The sequence below is a fragment of the Fusarium redolens genome, assembly GCF_020744475.1.
Source record: "Fusarium redolens strain MPI-CAGE-AT-0023 chromosome Unknown BKA55scaffold_19, whole genome shotgun sequence".
Classification (NCBI taxonomy): domain Eukaryota; kingdom Fungi; phylum Ascomycota; class Sordariomycetes; order Hypocreales; family Nectriaceae; genus Fusarium; species Fusarium redolens.
In genome coordinates this window covers 556258-574050 of record NW_025763682.1, presented here as the reverse complement: position 1 = coordinate 574050, position 17793 = coordinate 556258, and the positions used below count along the sequence as shown (strand labels likewise).

At 45.9% G+C, this 17793-nt stretch overlaps 7 protein-coding genes across 7 annotated transcripts; 3 read left to right on the top strand and 4 right to left on the bottom strand.

The window, feature by feature from the left end:
• Window positions 1-244: 244 nt before the first annotated feature.
• BKA55DRAFT_485819 (uncharacterized protein) lies at window positions 245-649 on the bottom strand (the record flags this gene model as incomplete). The annotated part of the gene is made up of 1 exon (XM_046186220.1): window positions 245-649. A coding segment is annotated over one exon (405 nt), but the record flags the coding sequence as incomplete, so codon positions are not given.
• Window positions 650-1082: 433 nt separating this feature from the next.
• Window positions 1083-3024, bottom strand: BKA55DRAFT_598284 (uncharacterized protein; the record flags this gene model as incomplete). Its single annotated transcript, XM_046196218.1, has 5 exons — window positions 1083-1397; window positions 1454-1872; window positions 1923-2145; window positions 2201-2655; window positions 2790-3024. 5 exons carry the CDS (start codon window positions 3022-3024, stop codon window positions 1083-1085), a joined length of 1647 nt encoding a protein of 548 aa, XP_046043951.1.
• A 732-nt stretch (window positions 3025-3756) lies between these two features.
• Window positions 3757-5040, top strand: BKA55DRAFT_523747 (major facilitator superfamily domain-containing protein; the record flags this gene model as incomplete). Its single annotated transcript, XM_046188666.1, has 1 exon — window positions 3757-5040. One exon carries the CDS (start codon window positions 3757-3759, stop codon window positions 5038-5040), a length of 1284 nt encoding a protein of 427 aa, XP_046043950.1.
• A 659-nt stretch (window positions 5041-5699) lies between these two features.
• On the top strand, window positions 5700-6233 carry BKA55DRAFT_523851 (uncharacterized protein; the record flags this gene model as incomplete). The annotated part of the gene is made up of 1 exon (XM_046188671.1): window positions 5700-6233. The coding sequence occupies one exon, from the start codon at window positions 5700-5702 to the stop codon at window positions 6231-6233; it is 534 nt and encodes a 177-aa protein (XP_046043949.1).
• Window positions 6234-7512: 1279 nt separating this feature from the next.
• BKA55DRAFT_695708 (uncharacterized protein) lies at window positions 7513-8580 on the bottom strand (the record flags this gene model as incomplete). Its single annotated transcript, XM_046200188.1, has 3 exons — window positions 7513-8154; window positions 8203-8272; window positions 8321-8580. 3 exons carry the CDS (start codon window positions 8578-8580, stop codon window positions 7513-7515), a joined length of 972 nt encoding a protein of 323 aa, XP_046043948.1.
• Window positions 8581-9512: 932 nt separating this feature from the next.
• On the top strand, window positions 9513-11140 carry BKA55DRAFT_598280 (cytochrome P450; the record flags this gene model as incomplete). Its single annotated transcript, XM_046196217.1, has 3 exons — window positions 9513-9820; window positions 9870-10106; window positions 10156-11140. 3 exons carry the CDS (start codon window positions 9513-9515, stop codon window positions 11138-11140), a joined length of 1530 nt encoding a protein of 509 aa, XP_046043947.1.
• A 4846-nt stretch (window positions 11141-15986) lies between these two features.
• Window positions 15987-16790, bottom strand: BKA55DRAFT_544626 (uncharacterized protein; the record flags this gene model as incomplete). Its single annotated transcript, XM_046190732.1, has 2 exons — window positions 15987-16417; window positions 16514-16790. The coding sequence occupies 2 exons, from the start codon at window positions 16788-16790 to the stop codon at window positions 15987-15989; spliced, it is 708 nt and encodes a 235-aa protein (XP_046043946.1).
• Between the last annotated feature and the right edge of the window lie 1003 nt (window positions 16791-17793).

Here is a 17793-nt window from a genome sequence, read left to right as displayed (position 1 = left end):
CGTCTTAGCTGTCATATGGGATAGCACGATGGTAAAGGGACTGTATCAATTCACAATAAAATACTGAATGCTAAATGCTTGTATCGTTCTCAAATTATCTATCCTATCTCGCATTGACCTTGAACGGTCCGTATCTCAGTACATAACTACAGACTGGAAGTGGTTTATGAAGCCAATAGTCCCATACATACCATCAAGACTCGCTCAACTCACCTATACAATTCATACTCTAAGGGTTCGCCGCTGGAGCGTTCTGGTTAGCTGCCGCCTGATCCGCAAACCACTTCCTCACTAAGCCTCCCGCATTCCTTCTCACCTTTGCTTCAGGCTCCCACGTCTTATCTACACGCGAGTATCCTACCCACTGACACTCAAAATACCACGCACCTCCCCTCCAACCTCTGGCAAGGATTTTAAATACGTGATACTCTCGTAGACGTGTAGCTCGGTCACGACCACGGCGTTCGTGCCAGTAATTGTACAGTGTACGGCCAGCGGTTTCTTGCAAGACGGCCTCAGGTTCCCAAGTTGGTTGGTCGAAATCTGTCCACTTGACGAGGATCTGGACTGTCTTATTTCTCCTATTGACTCTATGGCGGATAAAATGGTCGATTTCGAACAGTTGGTTGTTTTGATTGTTAGCGGCCATGTTGGATGAAGATGAACGGTAATAGTAATTATTCACTTGGATATTAGTAGTGTTAGCGATTGTTGCTTTGGTGCAGCCTGTTTTGGTCCTACACATGCGTTTTATATGATATGATATATCGTGAACATGACGCACAGTAGACAAAAGAGCGACCATGTTCCAGCATCGATTCGATTCTTTCGTAATTTTGAACATCGTCTTGAGAACATACCGCTGTTCATAACTGAACTGAACAAATCATAAGACGCTTTGACCCTTGTTTTCTCGGTGGCGCTTCCAGACCAATGTTCATGCGATCCTCTCAACGACAGTTCATTGAGCTTTGTTCGAACACGGGAGCACAAGGTCTGGCGGATAAGAACATGGTCAGGACAGAGGAGTTATAAGTGAGCATATCGTCACTGTCAATAATGCCTAATAATTCACCTTATACCTATTCTGCTATACGTTGACCAACACCCACAGTTGCTTCCCCTTTTATACGGTAAAACTCATCGATTTCCTTCTCATACAGCTTTAACGCAGCTCGACGTGAGATGGTTCCCTTCTCGGTGCGTGGAAGGGGTCTCTGAGGATCTGCAAAGATAATGTAATCTCTTCTCAAGTAGCCCCTCAGCAGCTGGTTCTGATCTGCTTGTTCAATGATATCTCCAAGACTTTTCCTTAGCCCGTCAATGGTCTCCAAGTGCCTTGACGTATCGTCTTTCAGCTCTACCATCAAACAAGCAAACTTCTGCCCGTTTCCGATCTGTTAAGTGTGTTAGCGACACAGGGTCATGCTGTATAACTTCGGCTTTCACATACCATAACACATCCTTTGACATGGGGATTAGCACAGATCATGTTCTCTGTCTCGATGGGAGACAGCTTCTGGGCGTCTTCTAAACAGATGATATCGTTGCTTCTACCCATGTAGAGCCAGAGGTTGGGCTTTGTTGGGTGTTTGATGAATAAATCCTTGAGGTTGAATTCCTCGACTTCAGGAAAGGTATGAAAGATTCCTTGATGTAGAGCCCAGTGCTCATTCTTAACGGCGCGCTGCTCAAACAGACCTTTTTCAATCTCGGTGTATTTGAACCCGGCGTGAGGGTGAAAGGAAACCCATAAGAAGTCTTCCTTGTCCACCAGCATGTCACCCATGAAGAGGCCTTCGGTTGTTCCAAAGAGATTGTGAACACGTACTACCTCATTCACCTTGGCGGCAAGCTCTGCGCTCACAGGACCTAGAAGAGATTGTTAATCCAGTATTTAGCGTATAGAAGAGAGAACGTACCTCCACCAGCTCCTATAAACTTGGATGATCTGAACTTCTCCAATACTTCAGGGTGCTGGCCCAATTCGTTCACGTATACAGGCATGAAATGCCAAATATCAATGTTGCCGTGGTCTGCAAGTGATGCGAGCAGATTCATGTCGGGGTGCACGCCGACAGGGCCCATCACGCTATGGGTGTCAAAAAGGAACGTTGCGAAAAGGTTCATAAAGATTCCTGGACCCTGACTCCAAAGTCAGTTACACCATTTCCAAGCTGATGTAGTTGTCAAGACATACATGAAGAAGTACACAAGGGGAGTAGAGTCTATCGCCCTTTTCATACAAGGTCGCCCAAGGACGAGCACCGTTGTCGCCCTCGTATGGCGGCAGAATTCGAGCAGCGTCCATGGTAGCAAGCAAACCATTGCTCAAATAAATAGGCTTAGGCAAGCCTGTTGTACCAGACGTGTGGAGAATACAGAATGTGTCTCCCATTGCTTCATCATAAGTCTTGGTATAAGGATAATGGGGTGAGATGGCCGCGTCGAGGAGTTCTGCTATGGTAGGGATTTCCATGATACGCAACTTACGCGTCTGCTGAATCTTCTCGACCAAAGCATACGGAGGGTACTCAACCGGATGAACCCAAAGGTTACACTTGGTCGCCTCAAGAAGACCTAGAGCAGCTTCAATGCTGTTACCTGGTGATAAAAATATAACCTGAGGAGTGTTGTCACTCGTCAGAAGGAAACCTCAAGACATTATCCTAGTGGGGCAATTTAACTTACTTGGTAGCCTACTTTGACGCAAGCCAGATTCAGCAGGAAATAGCGGATGTCATCTTGTCTAGTTAGCATCTGATGGTGTATAAGTTGCAGATACTCACGCGGTCCGATATAACCAATCGTTTGGAACGATTCACTCTTGCCAACAAGGCTTTCTAACCACCAGGCGGCCTTATTCACTGCATTGGCGAACTTGCGGGCAGTAACCTCAGTGAATCCCTGAGAAATGTCGGCAGACTTAGCAACGGAGTAAATAACTCGATCCGGTTCATCTCTGGACATCTCATCCAAGATGCGAGGGATGAGCCTCCTACCGAGTTCCCCAGCTGGCGCCATGGTTGTTGAGATTAGATTGGAAGTGAATTGAAGTGATGAGTAGAGTAAATTTGTGAAGTCTTCGAAGTGGAAACGCAATATCACGAGCAGGCTTTAAACTCCAGCAAGGAGGGAGGGGCTGTTACTCAAACCTCTCGTTGTCACGATGTATGTACGTACTGACGGACGTGGCCGGATGACAAACGATGCCGAGTTCACGTGGATGGATGCATTATGCAAGTCCTGCGCCATTTCCTGACTGGAAAGTTGCCAAGTTCCGATTGGCAGTTGTCACAATGCAAGTTGACGCCTCGAATAGAGTTTTGGGCCGAAATTGCGGTTGAAAAGTTGCCGAAAACACGGCAGTTATTAGACAGGGATTGATATGTACAGTTATGGAGCCTCGGGGATTCAACTGAAACATGCGATGCGACCTGTCGTTGTCCCTGTGGGGTATGCACTTGGGTATTCAAGAGCTCCTCTCGATTAATAATGAGGTTGAGATTGATTGAGGGCTAGGAATATACCGCAGTATTTATATAACGTGTATATTGATTGGTTAACTATCACAAGCATATCTAGATGGCAAGCTCTGAGGCCACGTACACCCTCGGAAGTCTATACAGCATCAGTTGCTATCTTTTATCCATGCATCTATCACAGAACAGCATCAAAGAAGTCAAGTCTTCCATGCCTAACACCTTATTGTCTCCTCATTATCCAAGTGCTATCAACAAACCCCAAGCTACAGCCATGGAACTGGAGCCAGTCCCTGTTTCGGATCCAGTCATTGCTGAAATTGAAACTCCAACCGAAGATCCCGATACCCCTCCTGATGGCGGTTACGGATGGGTTATAATTTTTGTTTGCTTCATTCATACATTCTGGATCAATCTTTGGGCCGGATCTTGGGGCATCCTACAGGCAGCTCTCCTTCGAACAACACTCAAAGGTTCCTCGCTGAGCGCCTTGTCATTCGTTGGTAGTCTTGGTGTCGCCTTGGGTCCTGCGCTTGGAATTCCCGCCATACGAATAGTTCGTGTCATTGGCGCTCGTGCAGGCATGACGGTTGGTATTGCCATCTATGGGCTTGGCTGCCTAGTGAGCAGTTGGGCTGTTAACAGTCTCGTGGGTTTATTCCTGGCCTGTGGAGTCTCATATGGTATTGGATCAGCTTTCACCGACACTTTATACAACACTCTTCCGGTTTTGTGGTTCAAAAAGAGACTTGGATTAGCAAACGGCATCGTCAAGCTTGGTGGGAGCTTCGGAGCTCTCATTGGGGCTGTTTCAGTTGGCTATCTGACCGAAGGCGTTGGAGTTGCTTGGACCTTTCGGATACTGGGTATTGCATCGCTCGTTACGGGTATACCCACCGCTTTACTTGTCAAAGATCGTGGTGCTCCCCCCGAGTATCCTGTCAAGTGGTCTGTCTTTAAAGACGCCTGTTTCTCATGGCATTTCGCGGCTGGTGCAGTTGGAATTTTCCCCATATATGCACCCACCTTCTTTCTCCCCTATATCAACAACGCCCTTGGGTTTTCGAACTCTACATCAATAGCCACGCTTTCTTGCCTTCTGGTGTGTATGTCACTAGGCCGAATCCTGACAGGCTTTGCGTGCGATAGGGTCGGCTCCATGAATGCTTTGTTCTTTACCTCTCTGGTAAATGCGATTTCTCTGTTTGTAGTTTGGCCTTTTTCTTCCAACCTGGGAATGGTTCTCTTGTTTTGCATTCTGAATGGCCTGTCAAATGGAGGTTTTGCGGTGGCAATTCCTACTGCCGTTGGCCGTCATCTACCAGTCGACGATGCGCCAGGAGCCCTGAGTTTGCTTTTCACAGGATGGGCTCCTGGTATAATGGGAGGGAATGCAATATCATCGGCTTTGATTCAGATCATGCACGCAGATGTTGCAAAGTCCATTGTGCCTTTCCGGCCTGCTATGTACTACTTTGGTGGGACAGCCTTGATTAGTACTGCTTGCGGTGTTGTAGCTCGTTTAATCTATAGCCGAGATATGCGAGTTATTGCGTGATAAGAGGAGGCTTGGTGCTTTGAGATTTATCTTTTAAATTTACATAATCGCTGAAGATTAAGTATTTGCATTAGAGATCTGCTTCCACAGATAGTGCATAGGGCTTGTATCTTTAGGAATTTGTTTTATTACAGTTATGTATTACTTAGGTGTTATTTCTAGCTCAAAAAGCCCAGCTGCGCCTAGGTCATGCAGACCATTCTCAATGTCTCGATAGGTTACATTAACAACAACCAGGAATGCCAACCTGGCTATTCTACTAGATTCTACTCAAGATTACAAATAATCCTAAGCACATTAAAGAAACTATAGCCTGGCTCGGCAATTAGGCAATTGGTTCAAGAGTCATGCCGGACTTGTCTATGGAGAAGACAGTAACCATTTGGGAACTTAACTAAGATCGGATCCTTCATCGGACATACTACTCTCGACATCATACCCCTCTCAGGGCTTTACAAGGGTTTTATTAACTGCCGAAACTTAGTTAATGTCACCAAACACGTACTACGAGACCAAATATCTTAGTAGCTTAACATCCCACTTACTATAAATCTCAAGACACACCAGCGTCAAGTTACCAGATTAGCCACCCTCACTATTGTCTTGTCAGGCTATCTCAACACAAAATCACTCAAATTAAACACTCTTCATTGCCCACAATGGCCGCAGCTGTATCCAACGCCCACCATTCCGTGCCTCAAGCAAGACCCTCCTCTGCAGGCCAAAGCCACTCTGATCTTCTCAAGGTTGTCCGGTCTGACCAGCCCTTCAAATCAGCGGCCATATCCCTCGTTTCTCTCCCACCCGGAGCCCTGTTTGCCAGAATCACGGAGGCAACTTGTGCTCCGCGCGCTACCTGGACTTCGTTTCAGGTTGGCCGCGATAAGCACATGGAGTTCAACTCTGATATTGTCTTTATCAACCACTCCTGCGACCCAAACCTTGTGGTTGACACTGCACGCATGGAAGTTCGCGTAGCGGATGATCGTCATATCGCAAAGGGTGAGGAGCTGACTTGGTTTTATCCAAGTGCGGAATGGGAAATGGCTCAGTCGTTCCCTTGCGAGTGCGGAACAGAGAGGTGCTTGGTTGCCATTCGTGGCTCGCAGTACATTGATCCTCAGAAGCTGAAGGGGTACTTCTTGAATCAGCATATTAAGGAGCTCATGGAGGAGAAGGAGCCCAAACAGTGATATTCATTTAACTCTCAGGCCTTGTTACCTTGTTACTATGACATAGAATTTACAGTCAATCTGGAATCCTAGCTCTATGGTTCATTAATGTTAACAAGATTCTCTTACTTAAACAATGACCCTTTAAAATCTATTAAATCTCCTGAAACTAAAATGCAGGTTTATAGAGTTTCTGTTTGATAATAAGTTGGGCTGTGTTCTTTCTTGCCTGCATTGGCTGCCTTGGATCTATTTTTCTAGCTAACAATTCCTCTTTTAGCTATTCCTTATAGGGAGGTTAAATGTTGTTATTAGATTGTTCTACTCATTAATACACAAAGGAAGGGCAGCAAGCACCATTCGGTATCCGCATAGCTCCACAGCCTAGAATTCAAATAATTCTCGCCTGTAATATGCTTTAATTCATAATGCTCACGTGGTCTCTTGCGTGGTCTGCATGCTTGATCTTCAGAGAATAGTTCATTTATCAAAGTTTGGAAAACCCTCCGAACCCCCTGTTGCAGATGTAACAATGGATCCCGATGACCGGCTTGCATCCGGAATCATCAAGACGGCTCGGCACATCAGGGCGGAAGCTTCAAGTTGAATGGGGACTTCCAAAGTACAATGGTCTCAGATCATGAGCAATGATCCAAAAGGCTCAATCCATATGCTAGCAGCCATTGATATAACATATCGCTTAAACATTTCTTTTTTCACTTCTTCCCTAGTTGCAGGTAAATTTGGTAGGTGAATATTAATTAAACAGAGTACGGGCGCCGGTCTGGTAGTTATGACATTGAAAAACCACAATTCGGCATTTGATTATCCCGTCCCTGGGAGTAATGGTCTTCGCCATGCAGGTTGCAGTTGTCTCTCAAGCTGTGGGTCTCACAATGCATAGCTATGGATTTCCAACAGAATACTGTCTAACGATAGGCTGAGAGAGAATATGAGATTTCCTGCTTTAAAAGATGATCTTGACCTTTTATTGAGTCTCGATTGGTTAGGCAAGACCCTCGCCCCTGTTGAAGTTGCATTACAACTTGCATAATGATCTTCATCTTTGGCGCTCGGAGTCCGGCGTTCTTCCGAATCGGAAGTAACAAAGTCTAATTTGAGTTCACCGGCATTAAAACTTACAGCAAGAGAGGAGAAGTCTAGAAGAGACCGACAGACAGTGGGGGCTCGCGTCATTGCCGTTGCTCCTAAAGTCAAATAAATTTAATTTAAGTTAACCAGTCAAGTAGTCGGGAGAGGAGAAAAGAGATAAGAGACAACATCAATTGATTGGGCAAATCTAAGCACGGACACCAAGTACCTGTTCCATTCCGCCAGTCAGGACCGTGTTCTTCTCCTGCTCAGCATGGTCCGCAGAATAAGCTCTATACTTGATGCTGGCCAGAGACTGGGCCGTAACTCTGGAGCCATCGGCATCAACAAAGGTCACGTCGTCCCCTGGACGAAGAAGGTATGCGATGGAATATCTGTGGCCCTCATCACTGGCACGGCCATCCCTGACGACCCGGTGGACACAGGAATACAAGGTTTTCCCCGAGAGGAAACGAAGAGCATCGCCAACATTGATGACGGCGTCGTCCTCCCGCGGCTCGACCCACTCCCAATTGCCGTTGCTGGGTTCAACAACCTGGAGTCCCCACTCATCACTGAAGAGAATCGTCAAGGACCCCAGATCAGTATGTTTCTGATGGGTGAGCTTTCCAGGATAGCTCAGCATGGCAAGAATGGTATCAGACGATTTTTCATGGTTGTGATACTCAATGAACTGCCCAGGGACACCTAGAGCCTGGGAGTAGCACTCCAGTAGAACGTCGACTACACGTTCGCAGAGGGCTACGTAGTCAGGGATGAGAGTTCCAGCCTTCTTGAAGAGAGCAGGAAGCGTGCAAGCCAGATTGGTTCCCAAATCGTGTGTTCCAATCTGTATTCAAGTCAGTCATAAGGCAGCTAAACAGATGATTTGACTTACAGCAAGATGCTCAAAAGATTCATCAGGGCGACTGGGGTCAACAGCAGTAAAAGTGCCCTTTCTAACGTATCTTGAAGTCATATCAGTACTGAACCGTCTATACGTACAGCCTGCTTACCCTCGTGTAGGCATGCCCTTGCTGTCAAGATGCTTGATGTCGTCGGGCTGACTGAAATATTCTTTCATCACCTTGAGGACCTCTTTCTTCTTCTTGGGTAGACCAGCTGCGCCACTATGGTCAAAGTCTAGATAGAAGAAGCCGGCTGTACGACTTGCAGCCATGAGCCTTTCAACCTCTTTCGTATCTCGTCTCTCGAGAGCGGAATAGTTGATTGTCTCAATGGAGGCAATGGGAATATTGTCAACAGCAGAAGGCATGGCGAACTTTGTTCCAGTTGTCAGAGATATAGGATAAGGTGATAGAGTCTAAGAAAGACGTTATAATAAACCGTTTTACACTTTTGTATACGTCCTGCAATGTTAACTCACATAGACTGGTTATCATAGTTTAAATATTAAAAATATATAACTAGAATTTACACTTATAAATCATCTTCATTGTCTCACGCGCCAATGTGATATCTTTTCCGATCCTTTTGCCGGAATGCTACATATCCTCAGCACATGAAACTCACCCATGTGAGTTTGAATTGCCGACAACATCATGCTGCGACATAAGACAAACTATCGTCCGTATGTCCACGGACTCGTGATGTACATGACAAGCAAACTTGACGCATGACTCAAGTGATTTGTAATGCACTTACGCAAGTGGAACTGCTTTATGATGGCCTCGTTGGCGTTGGGCCTGAATATACCGTAACAACCGACTGCGGCAGATGGAACTGGAAGAAATCATACGATTCAAACATACACAGATGCAATGGAACGTCCGAACGCATTCAGGGATAAAGTGGATCCTGGTATTTACATCCAAACAGTGTCCGATGAGACACATAATTATGCCTCAGCGAGAAGAGGAGCGGAGCGAAGGTCCAAGATCCCAGAGGCATTTGCTAAAAGCCGATAGGTTTGTTAATTCAAGCACTACTTGAATGGATGCTGCCAAACACAAGGTAACAGTTCTCGACCCTACGTCCGAGTCATTATGATGCCACTGAAACCTTGCTTTATTGGAGTATACGTTGTATAGTGTGTCAACTGGCAACAGCAGCCCTCGGCAGGGATAATCACATTGCATTCAGGAGATTCCCGATAACTGACATAATAAAACTGGACATATGACGCTGGCTTGTATTCTTATTCACTCATTTTGTACACTTACATCTACATTCTCAGTCTCTGGGACAATGGCTACTGACTACTGGGTACTTTCGCCTTGGGCACCTCTGGCAGTACTGTTATGCGTATCGCTGTTCTATGTCATTCCCTACTTTTACACCTACAGACACTTACGAGGCATTCCTGGCCCATTGCTGGCCCGTTTCTCAAACCTTTGGCTTATGTATATTTGCCGTCAGTCCAAGCGTTCATACACCGTGCATGATCTCCATGAGCGCCTTGGGCCCGTCATCCGCATACAGCCGAACCACATTAGTATTAATGACGAAAGAGCCATCAATATTATCTACGGCCATGGGAATGGATTGGAAAAGTCGTAAGTTACACATGTCTTACTCATGTCCTCCTATGCTCACTTCACCAAGAGCCTGGTACGATTCTTCAATTTCCCTTACTCGAAGCATCTTCACGGCGAGAAAACGTACCGAACATGCTCGGAAGAGACGTTATATTGCCCATAGCTTCGCTCCAAAGTCGTCTCGTGCGGCCGAAGGGTCCATTGCCGACAAAGTAGAGCTTCTCATCCGTAAGTGGGATGAGATAATCAACAAAGGACCGCAGTTTGATGGATTCACGCAACTTGAATGTAGACGGTGGTTCACGTAAGTGGCTTGAGACAGATTCGCTGACATTGGCTAACCTGGCAATTAGATACATGTCCTTTGACATCACTGGTGACCTTCTTTTCAGCGAGCCATTTGGAATGCTTGAGAATGTGTCTGATCTGGTCAGGATTGACAGCAAGCCCGGCAAAGCAGTGTCCTACGTGTCCATGATGAACAGTCTTGCGCAAAGGAGTGCCGCTGTCGCTACTCTGGGCGTCTTGCCATGGCTGAAGCCTCATGCACATCACCTCCCAGACCCCTTTTTTCACAAAGGATTGGATGGGTTACAGAACCTGCTGAGTGTAACTTCCGCTCATGTCAAAGAACGTATGGCCGCAGCGCAGGACAGTCATGATGATTGGCTTTCACTGCTACTTCATGCGCGGGATGAAAGCGGGGAATTGCTCAAATTCGAAGAGATTGCTTCCGAGTCTTTGACCCTGTTCATGGCAGCCATTGAGACCGTCAGCAACACTCTCTCTGCAATGATGTACTACCTCGCTACGTCGCCCTCTTCACTTCAAAAGTTGCAAACTGAGATGGATTCTATTGAAGTCCATGGAACAGTCGCTCCGTTTACAGAAGTCCGGGCTCTTCCGTATCTGGACGCTGTGATCAACGAAACAATGCGTCTTCACAGTGTCCTCGGAATTGGCCTCCCTCGAGAGGTGCTTCCTGGGTCTAAGGGAGTTCAATACGACAACTTTTACTTTCCTCCAGGAACCGTTTTGAGCGTTCCAATCTACGCTATCCACCGGTCTAGAGATATATGGGGCCAAGATGCGAATGAGTTTCGACCTCAGAGATGGGAGAAACTGTCAAGCCGTCAGAAAACTGCTTTTATCCCATTTGGCCACGGTCCAGCAGCATGCGTTGGGCGTAATCTAGCAGAAGTTGAGATGAAGATTATCGCGGCAACTTTGATAAAGCGATACAGTTTCTGCATGATGGATTCTGAGGTTGATTCTACTGAAGGAACAACACGTAAGCTTATTAAAGTTAACATTGGCATTAAAAGGCGGCAACAGTAAGGAAAGTTGATAACAGGGACTTAACTATGAACACGTTCTTGCCAAGATTAGCTAGAAAACCTAGTTTAAGATACAGATTTTTATAGCTAGGAACGAATTGACTGTGTTTTAATACAATATTCAATGACTTGGTTCTGCCTGTTCCACTTATGTGCAAATATGAGCTTTCAACCAAATATCTCCGTGTAAGGCGCGCGGTCTGCGTCAGCCACAAGTCTCAGCTACAAACAACACATCCAAATTCCAGAGCCCTGAGCACGTAGATAATGATGATAGAGCTTGGCGTTTGGCTTGACTTCTTAGTCAAGTCTTGAGGTCTTTTCTTGGTTGTCACCAGGACTCTTGAGCCTATCCTCAACAGGCCAATGCTTACTGTGACAACTTACAGCTTACCCTTAGCAGCATGCTCTCCAAGTACTTCAAGCGTCCCAGTCCCGTTATCTCAACTACACTGATGTCAAGCTGGAAAACCGTCTTTCAACAATGTCTTACATTATCTGCCACTAGAGTCCACCCCGAGGTCGGAGAGCGAACATGAAGTTTCGACATCCTCCAGTGTAAGTAGGGAGCTAAACATGTTTCCGAGCCAGTGCTGAGTTTGCACCCGCCTCAGAGCCTGGCCGTGCCATATCTCCTCTCGCGTTGCAGGGGGAGACGCGACGCGTGTGGGCGCGTGGGTTCACTCGTGGGGAGCACGCGTCAATGTGTCACATCAGAATCTGGAGGGACGGGGGGAGGTATATACATGGGTTTCTGTGTTGAATTCATGTGGCTGCTTCAAGGGACCTAAGTTTCTTGGAATCATACATACATACAGTGACTACTCCTTACCGTGCCGTCAGTTCATCAGAGACTCCACCGAGGAAACGGCTCTGTTTCCCTGGCCGTTTCCCCCAACTTCAGCCCTGTGGGGAATATCTCTCATCTCAACAGTACGTACCCTCAAACGAACTCAATGGTGATAACCTCTTGCGCTACTGGCTTATGAATTTTTTTGCTTTTTGTGTTGCGAGGTACACCCAGGGATGCCCCGTGGGATGGCGGGCTAGACTGAGCAATCGAGGATGACTTGTCTGTCAGAGTTGATGCTTTCGTTCCTTTCAGTGGGAGGTTTGGTTCATGGCAAGTGGATTGATCGTGCGCCGCATGCTTGGCCTGGCTAAGAAAGTCCATTTCGTCGGGTATCTGATCGCGCGTTGGTTTTCCGGTGACGGATTGGACGCTTAGGCCTCATCCCTCTACTTCTACCCTGCTCTCTTGGCCCTCCTCGCAGATCCAACAGCTGCCACCAGCGGTCCTCAAGCCCCGTCTCCCCAGATCATCTTTAGGATCTTGATTGTGATTCAGATTCTGCCTGACCGCCCCGTCCTTGATATATTCGAAACCTACATTCTCTGACTATACGGGCCTAGGAACGACATCAACAGCTTCAAGAATATAAATTGTCGTGGAAAATCTCTGGGTACTGCGGCCAACAGAAACTGTTAGGCTCTCGGTTCAGCGCGGATATAAATGTAGTCTCAATCGTCACTTACGGCGCTTTTATCTACTTGAACTTGTCTAACTACATCTTGTGTTACTGCCGGATACCTTTCTTGAGAATCAACAGCCCAAGCTCCTTGTTACCATAGACAGCCATGTTACCGTTTTCCAACGGCGGCAGTGACTTTATGAAGCTTGATCTGGGGCCGTAAATGGATCATGGAACTAACTCAACAGCCTGATGATCCCAAATAAAGTGTCGCAGCAATAGAGGAATTTGGTCCTAACCCGCATCTAGGCGAAACTCTTTGGAATAGATCATTGGAAGCTTCGACCATCTCACAAGTTACATCACATGGAAAGAATTTTTCATGTAGGTAGTGAGTGGGTTTCTCCCGGAGCGCGTGAGCCTTATGCACATGTATTGTTCATTCTATACAGTTTCATTCCATACCATGAGGATTTTATAGTCGAGAGAGGGCATCCACGTGAGTAGTTGGATTCGTAAGCCTTGGCTCATCATATGGGGTGGATTTCGGGCCATCATTTGCAGCGAGAGACGGATTTGTGATCATCTCAGCGGTCTCAACCTTTCGTAGTCGTAAGACTTGCCCGACGGCGTGGTAGATGCCAATTGTTCGAAATGGGCATGTTGACATGGAATATTCTCAAGCGTCAGTATTCCATATCCTCATTTCTTGTGGTCTTTCTTTTTGGAGCCACCAAGCGTTACATCCGCACTTGGCATTCTCCCTTCTCACCAAGACTCGGCCACTCTCTCGGTTTTGATCAAAATGCCACCACAAGATCAGGAGTATCTTGAACACCTTCCCCAGTTTCTTGGCGTTGACTCAAATGCATCGTGTTCCCAGCGTCGACCAGTCTCCTTCTTGCCCTTGTCAGATTCCATTCGCCTGGTATTACCGTCTCCTCAGTGGAGTCATCGACTATCGGCATATCGTTGATGAGTGGTAGAGAATGAAGCGAGGCCAAGCATTGTGAATGGAACAAGATGAGCGAGATCGTGTTGAAATCATGGAAGAAATGAATCGCAGGCCTTTTAAATTCTGCATCTCGATGGTAGCTGTCATCTTCGTTTCCTTTCCTACCGTAATAATCATTGCGATGATCCTGTATCAAGTAGATAGTTCGGCTATTTGATGTTTTGGTCTTGGGATGGCGGTGGAAATGGAATGAGGCTTTGACTTGACTGTAACGGGGGATCTCAGAGCTTGTAATATTGACTTTAATATTATCGGAAGATTGCAGTGTTGGCATCAAATTCATATTTTTAATACATCATATCCCTCTTAGCATGACAAACAATGGATCGATACTGAATGTTTTGCTTCAATCGTTGAATAAGTATCCTTTTTCTATTTGTCACAGCTCTTCGCATTGCAGCTCCTCATAGTGCTCTTTAACCTTGGCTGTTGGCTTGTTGTTTGACCTCTGTAAACATATCAGCGTGGTTTCAGATACAAACACCGGGTATGGAGCTCTCCTATCAAGCCAGTTGAATCAAATTCCAGCCTGACTGGCCTCCAGATCCCCTACTTATCGATGGGGATTGAATTAGTAGACAGTTTGTCAAGGGATAAATATCAGGTTGGTAGACAGTTTGGTTAGAATTAAACCACCAAGGTCCGTGCTTTGTTATGGCGTCGTCTGGGTGTTCTCAAGATTCCAGTATCGTTTTTGGTCTCAAGACTCACTATGTGTGTTACATCCTTAATTAACGCTGATGTTCATGACAGGATAGAACAAGGCAGCAACTATCGAGCCCTTGACATCAAGGCGAAGAATCCAGAAAGACATCGTAGCAGTGGATTATTGACACGGATCTGCTCAAATAGTGATATGGGACTGCGTTCTTCTGTGGAAGAGGCAACATAACGACTGTGTGAGAATAGGTCATGGAGACGTTTATCATTTGATGCATTTTCATCTTTGCCCATAGAAAAAGAGGTACAGTGAAACATCGCAGGCATTAGGTATTGAACTTCTATACTACAGTCTCGGAAGGCTTATCTGTTGTCCCGAAACTTGGTGTTCCCAGTGCCCTTATTTTCATCAGACCAAGTCGAGACATTGAGAATATTGATAACGGCCATATCAACGACTACATCACCCTTGTCATCATCACTTCCGTATGAGTAGAGAGATATGTACGTAAAGAACCGCCAGATATTCTTACACTCCTAATGAAGCCGCAAATATATGTGTCTTACATCGAATCTTACAGAAAGTTCTACAGAAGAACCAGTACAACACGTCATGTGGAATTCTGCGAGTGCTTGGGGGAGGGCGGACTGAACTACAGAGACAATTTGACAGCCTGTGATCACCTCTTCCCCTGCCGCCACCGTTACTGCCCCAAAGACAACCGACATCTCTATCACCGACAACATTCCGTACTCTACGGCAGCCTCTGACGACGATGTGAGCTTTACGATCGAGACAACAATTACGAACAGTTATGTCATGGAATATGTCGGTCATACTCTTCCAGTGAGTAAGTCTAATGGTACTGCTACTGGAAGTGTTCCTTCCACGACGAGCGTTGATGTGGATAATGCTGGGCCTAGCATGATGGCAAGGGTTGCTGGTGTTGTTGCTGGAGTTGCTTGCGTGCTCGTAGTTGTCATGTGAGAGGTATGCCGTGAGGACATAAATGATAGATTGGGGTAGGGATATGTGAAGGCTGATTCTGTTGCCTCCAGAGTTGTTTCTGACCCAGCTGCGGGCTTAATTGCTATCTTATCCGTCTCTGGTATTTTAAAGCCCTATTTACAATGGTAAACATACACTCTCTTAGTCTTGTCGTAGTAAACCTTAATATCTACTTAAAGTCTTCTATAAATGTATTAGTATACTGCGAGGCAAAGCGTGATGAGATCCGGTGGGGAGGGTGATTTATTAGCGTAGGATAAATTCGTCTTATGGCATAGGCCCTCTCCCCTCCACCGCACGTGCTATATCTTATGCATATCTTCTGTTTAAAAGGATCTTTAGTTAATAGCATTGGCAACATAAGGACAAGCAGAAATGAGTTTGAGACCAAATTAAGTCTGTAATACATACAGTCACTTATAGGTTCACCGCCATTGAAATAATTTTCATTAACACAATCTTTAGTTATTTTATAAGCAAGCAAATAGAAACTGGGAAATTAATCAGACCAAGACGCCGGAGGAACCAGCCATATGACAATAATCTCAGTCAGAGCCCAGTTTGACTTGGCCAGCCGATCAAGACACCGGCCCCTATAATCCTCAATCTTATTTGTCCTTCACAGGAGTCAAACCCCTCACATAGATATCGCCAGCATACCTTGCTCTCAAGGCCCCACATCGTCCAAAGCTTAATTTTCTTTAGCATTCTTCTGAAAATGCTGGATAAGAGACTCAGTCTTCTTCTCCCGCACCTCCAGTTCTTCATCCTCCTTCTTCAACTCCCTTCCGCGAATGTTCAGACGATTCTTCTTCCGCTCAGCCATATTAAACTTGTTGAGTTCATGCTCTATCTGAGCATCGCATGAAATATGCTGCTTGCAGCACTCATCAATCTTTCTCTCTATCTCAGCTTTCCTGGCTAGCAAATCCTGTTTCTGCTCTTCCAGCACCTCGCTCCACTGAGAAAGTTTTCTAAGCTGTGTATTAATCTGTTTATCTGTCACCTCCAGCGCCTCCTCTTGAGCTTTCACTTCTTCTTCCTTTCGAAGAAGCGCCTCTTTCTCTGTCTTTTCCTCTTGCTTTTGCTTTCGTAAGGCTGTGAGAAACACTGCATCGTCTTCTATCCAGCGCTTCAGCGTAGTAGGAACCCACTAGGCGAACTCAGGATAATCGACATCTTCATCGAACAATTCTGGAGGGACTGGACCCAACTCACGGAGGTACTCCATAGCGGTCTTATGTTTCTCAAAGACATCTAGAACATGTTCATGCAAGTGGAGAGGGATGTCATCAATAGCAAAAATGTAATGTGCACGCTCTGCAAGGAGGGCACGGTATTCTAGTGATGCCAGATCATCACCCGTTTGTGAGGTTGGCGTATCAGTTGTTAAAGAGGGGGAGTTGGTATCTTCTGCCGGGGAGTGGCTTGCCGTTGATGAACTTCCTGAATGGCCTGAGCCAGTGACGCAGAAAGATTCAAAAGGAAACGGCATTTTGTTAGTAGGTTCTTGTATTGAGGGTGTTGAGAATGTTGAGAGTGTCGAGAGTGTTGTTGAATTGTTGGAGCTAGCCAATCTTGCAGAGGAGCTAAGCAATTATATATGCAATTTCCGTAGCTCCAGTTTAATCTAGCCTGTGATTTTCAATTCCATCTAGCTACTTTCCAAGACGTAGCTATCTAGACAAAGAGGGAAGTGTTCAAGGAGATCATACAGGCTGCTTGAAACCTGTTTAGCTTGGAATTAGGGGAAACTTTCAAATCGTCCATTGTGCATAAAGCCAAACAGTAGAAAATTTCTTGATATCAGGTCTGATATCTTAAAGTGGTTCCTGTGGCGAGACGCTTGTTCCTCTTGGGACTGGACAGATGATCGTCAAGGAGCATATACACAGGAGAGTTTTATCATCGACATACTGTTCATGATAGAAGTATGTTTTGATCACGATTTCACTTTTTTTCACTTCATCCCTACTGCATGGTTCGATCGATGCACCTTACCGATGTCTTGCTTGTTCAGCTCAACGTCCTTTTGTCAAGTTCACTTCCTTTGTTCTGGACTTGCTCTCAGTAGTGCTAGATCATGGAATAACAAAGCGTCCAAAGAATCACCGAGACTGCGAAGGTGTGTTCACCATATTAAACACTAAGTTATTACGAGTCTTAAATGTCTCCATGTTGTTCGTCGTTCTTTGACTTGATCAGGAAGTTGGTTGCATAACGGTGATATGGCCAGTTTGTTCATTATGTATACCTGAAATCTGATTCACAATGCGCTGTCATACTTGGTTCAACAGCTTTTTGTGTGGCAGCCTATAGTATATGCCCTTGAGGGTCTAATTTCTCTTTATGCGCATATGTCGGACTTGAGGTCATTCAACGCCTGGCCTCAACTAGTCTATAGGCGTGAACTACTACACCTAGAAGTTACCTCTTCTACCTCTGTTGAGTCTCGTCCCTAGTAGTAGGAACTACAAGGCCAGACTTCAATAGTTGCT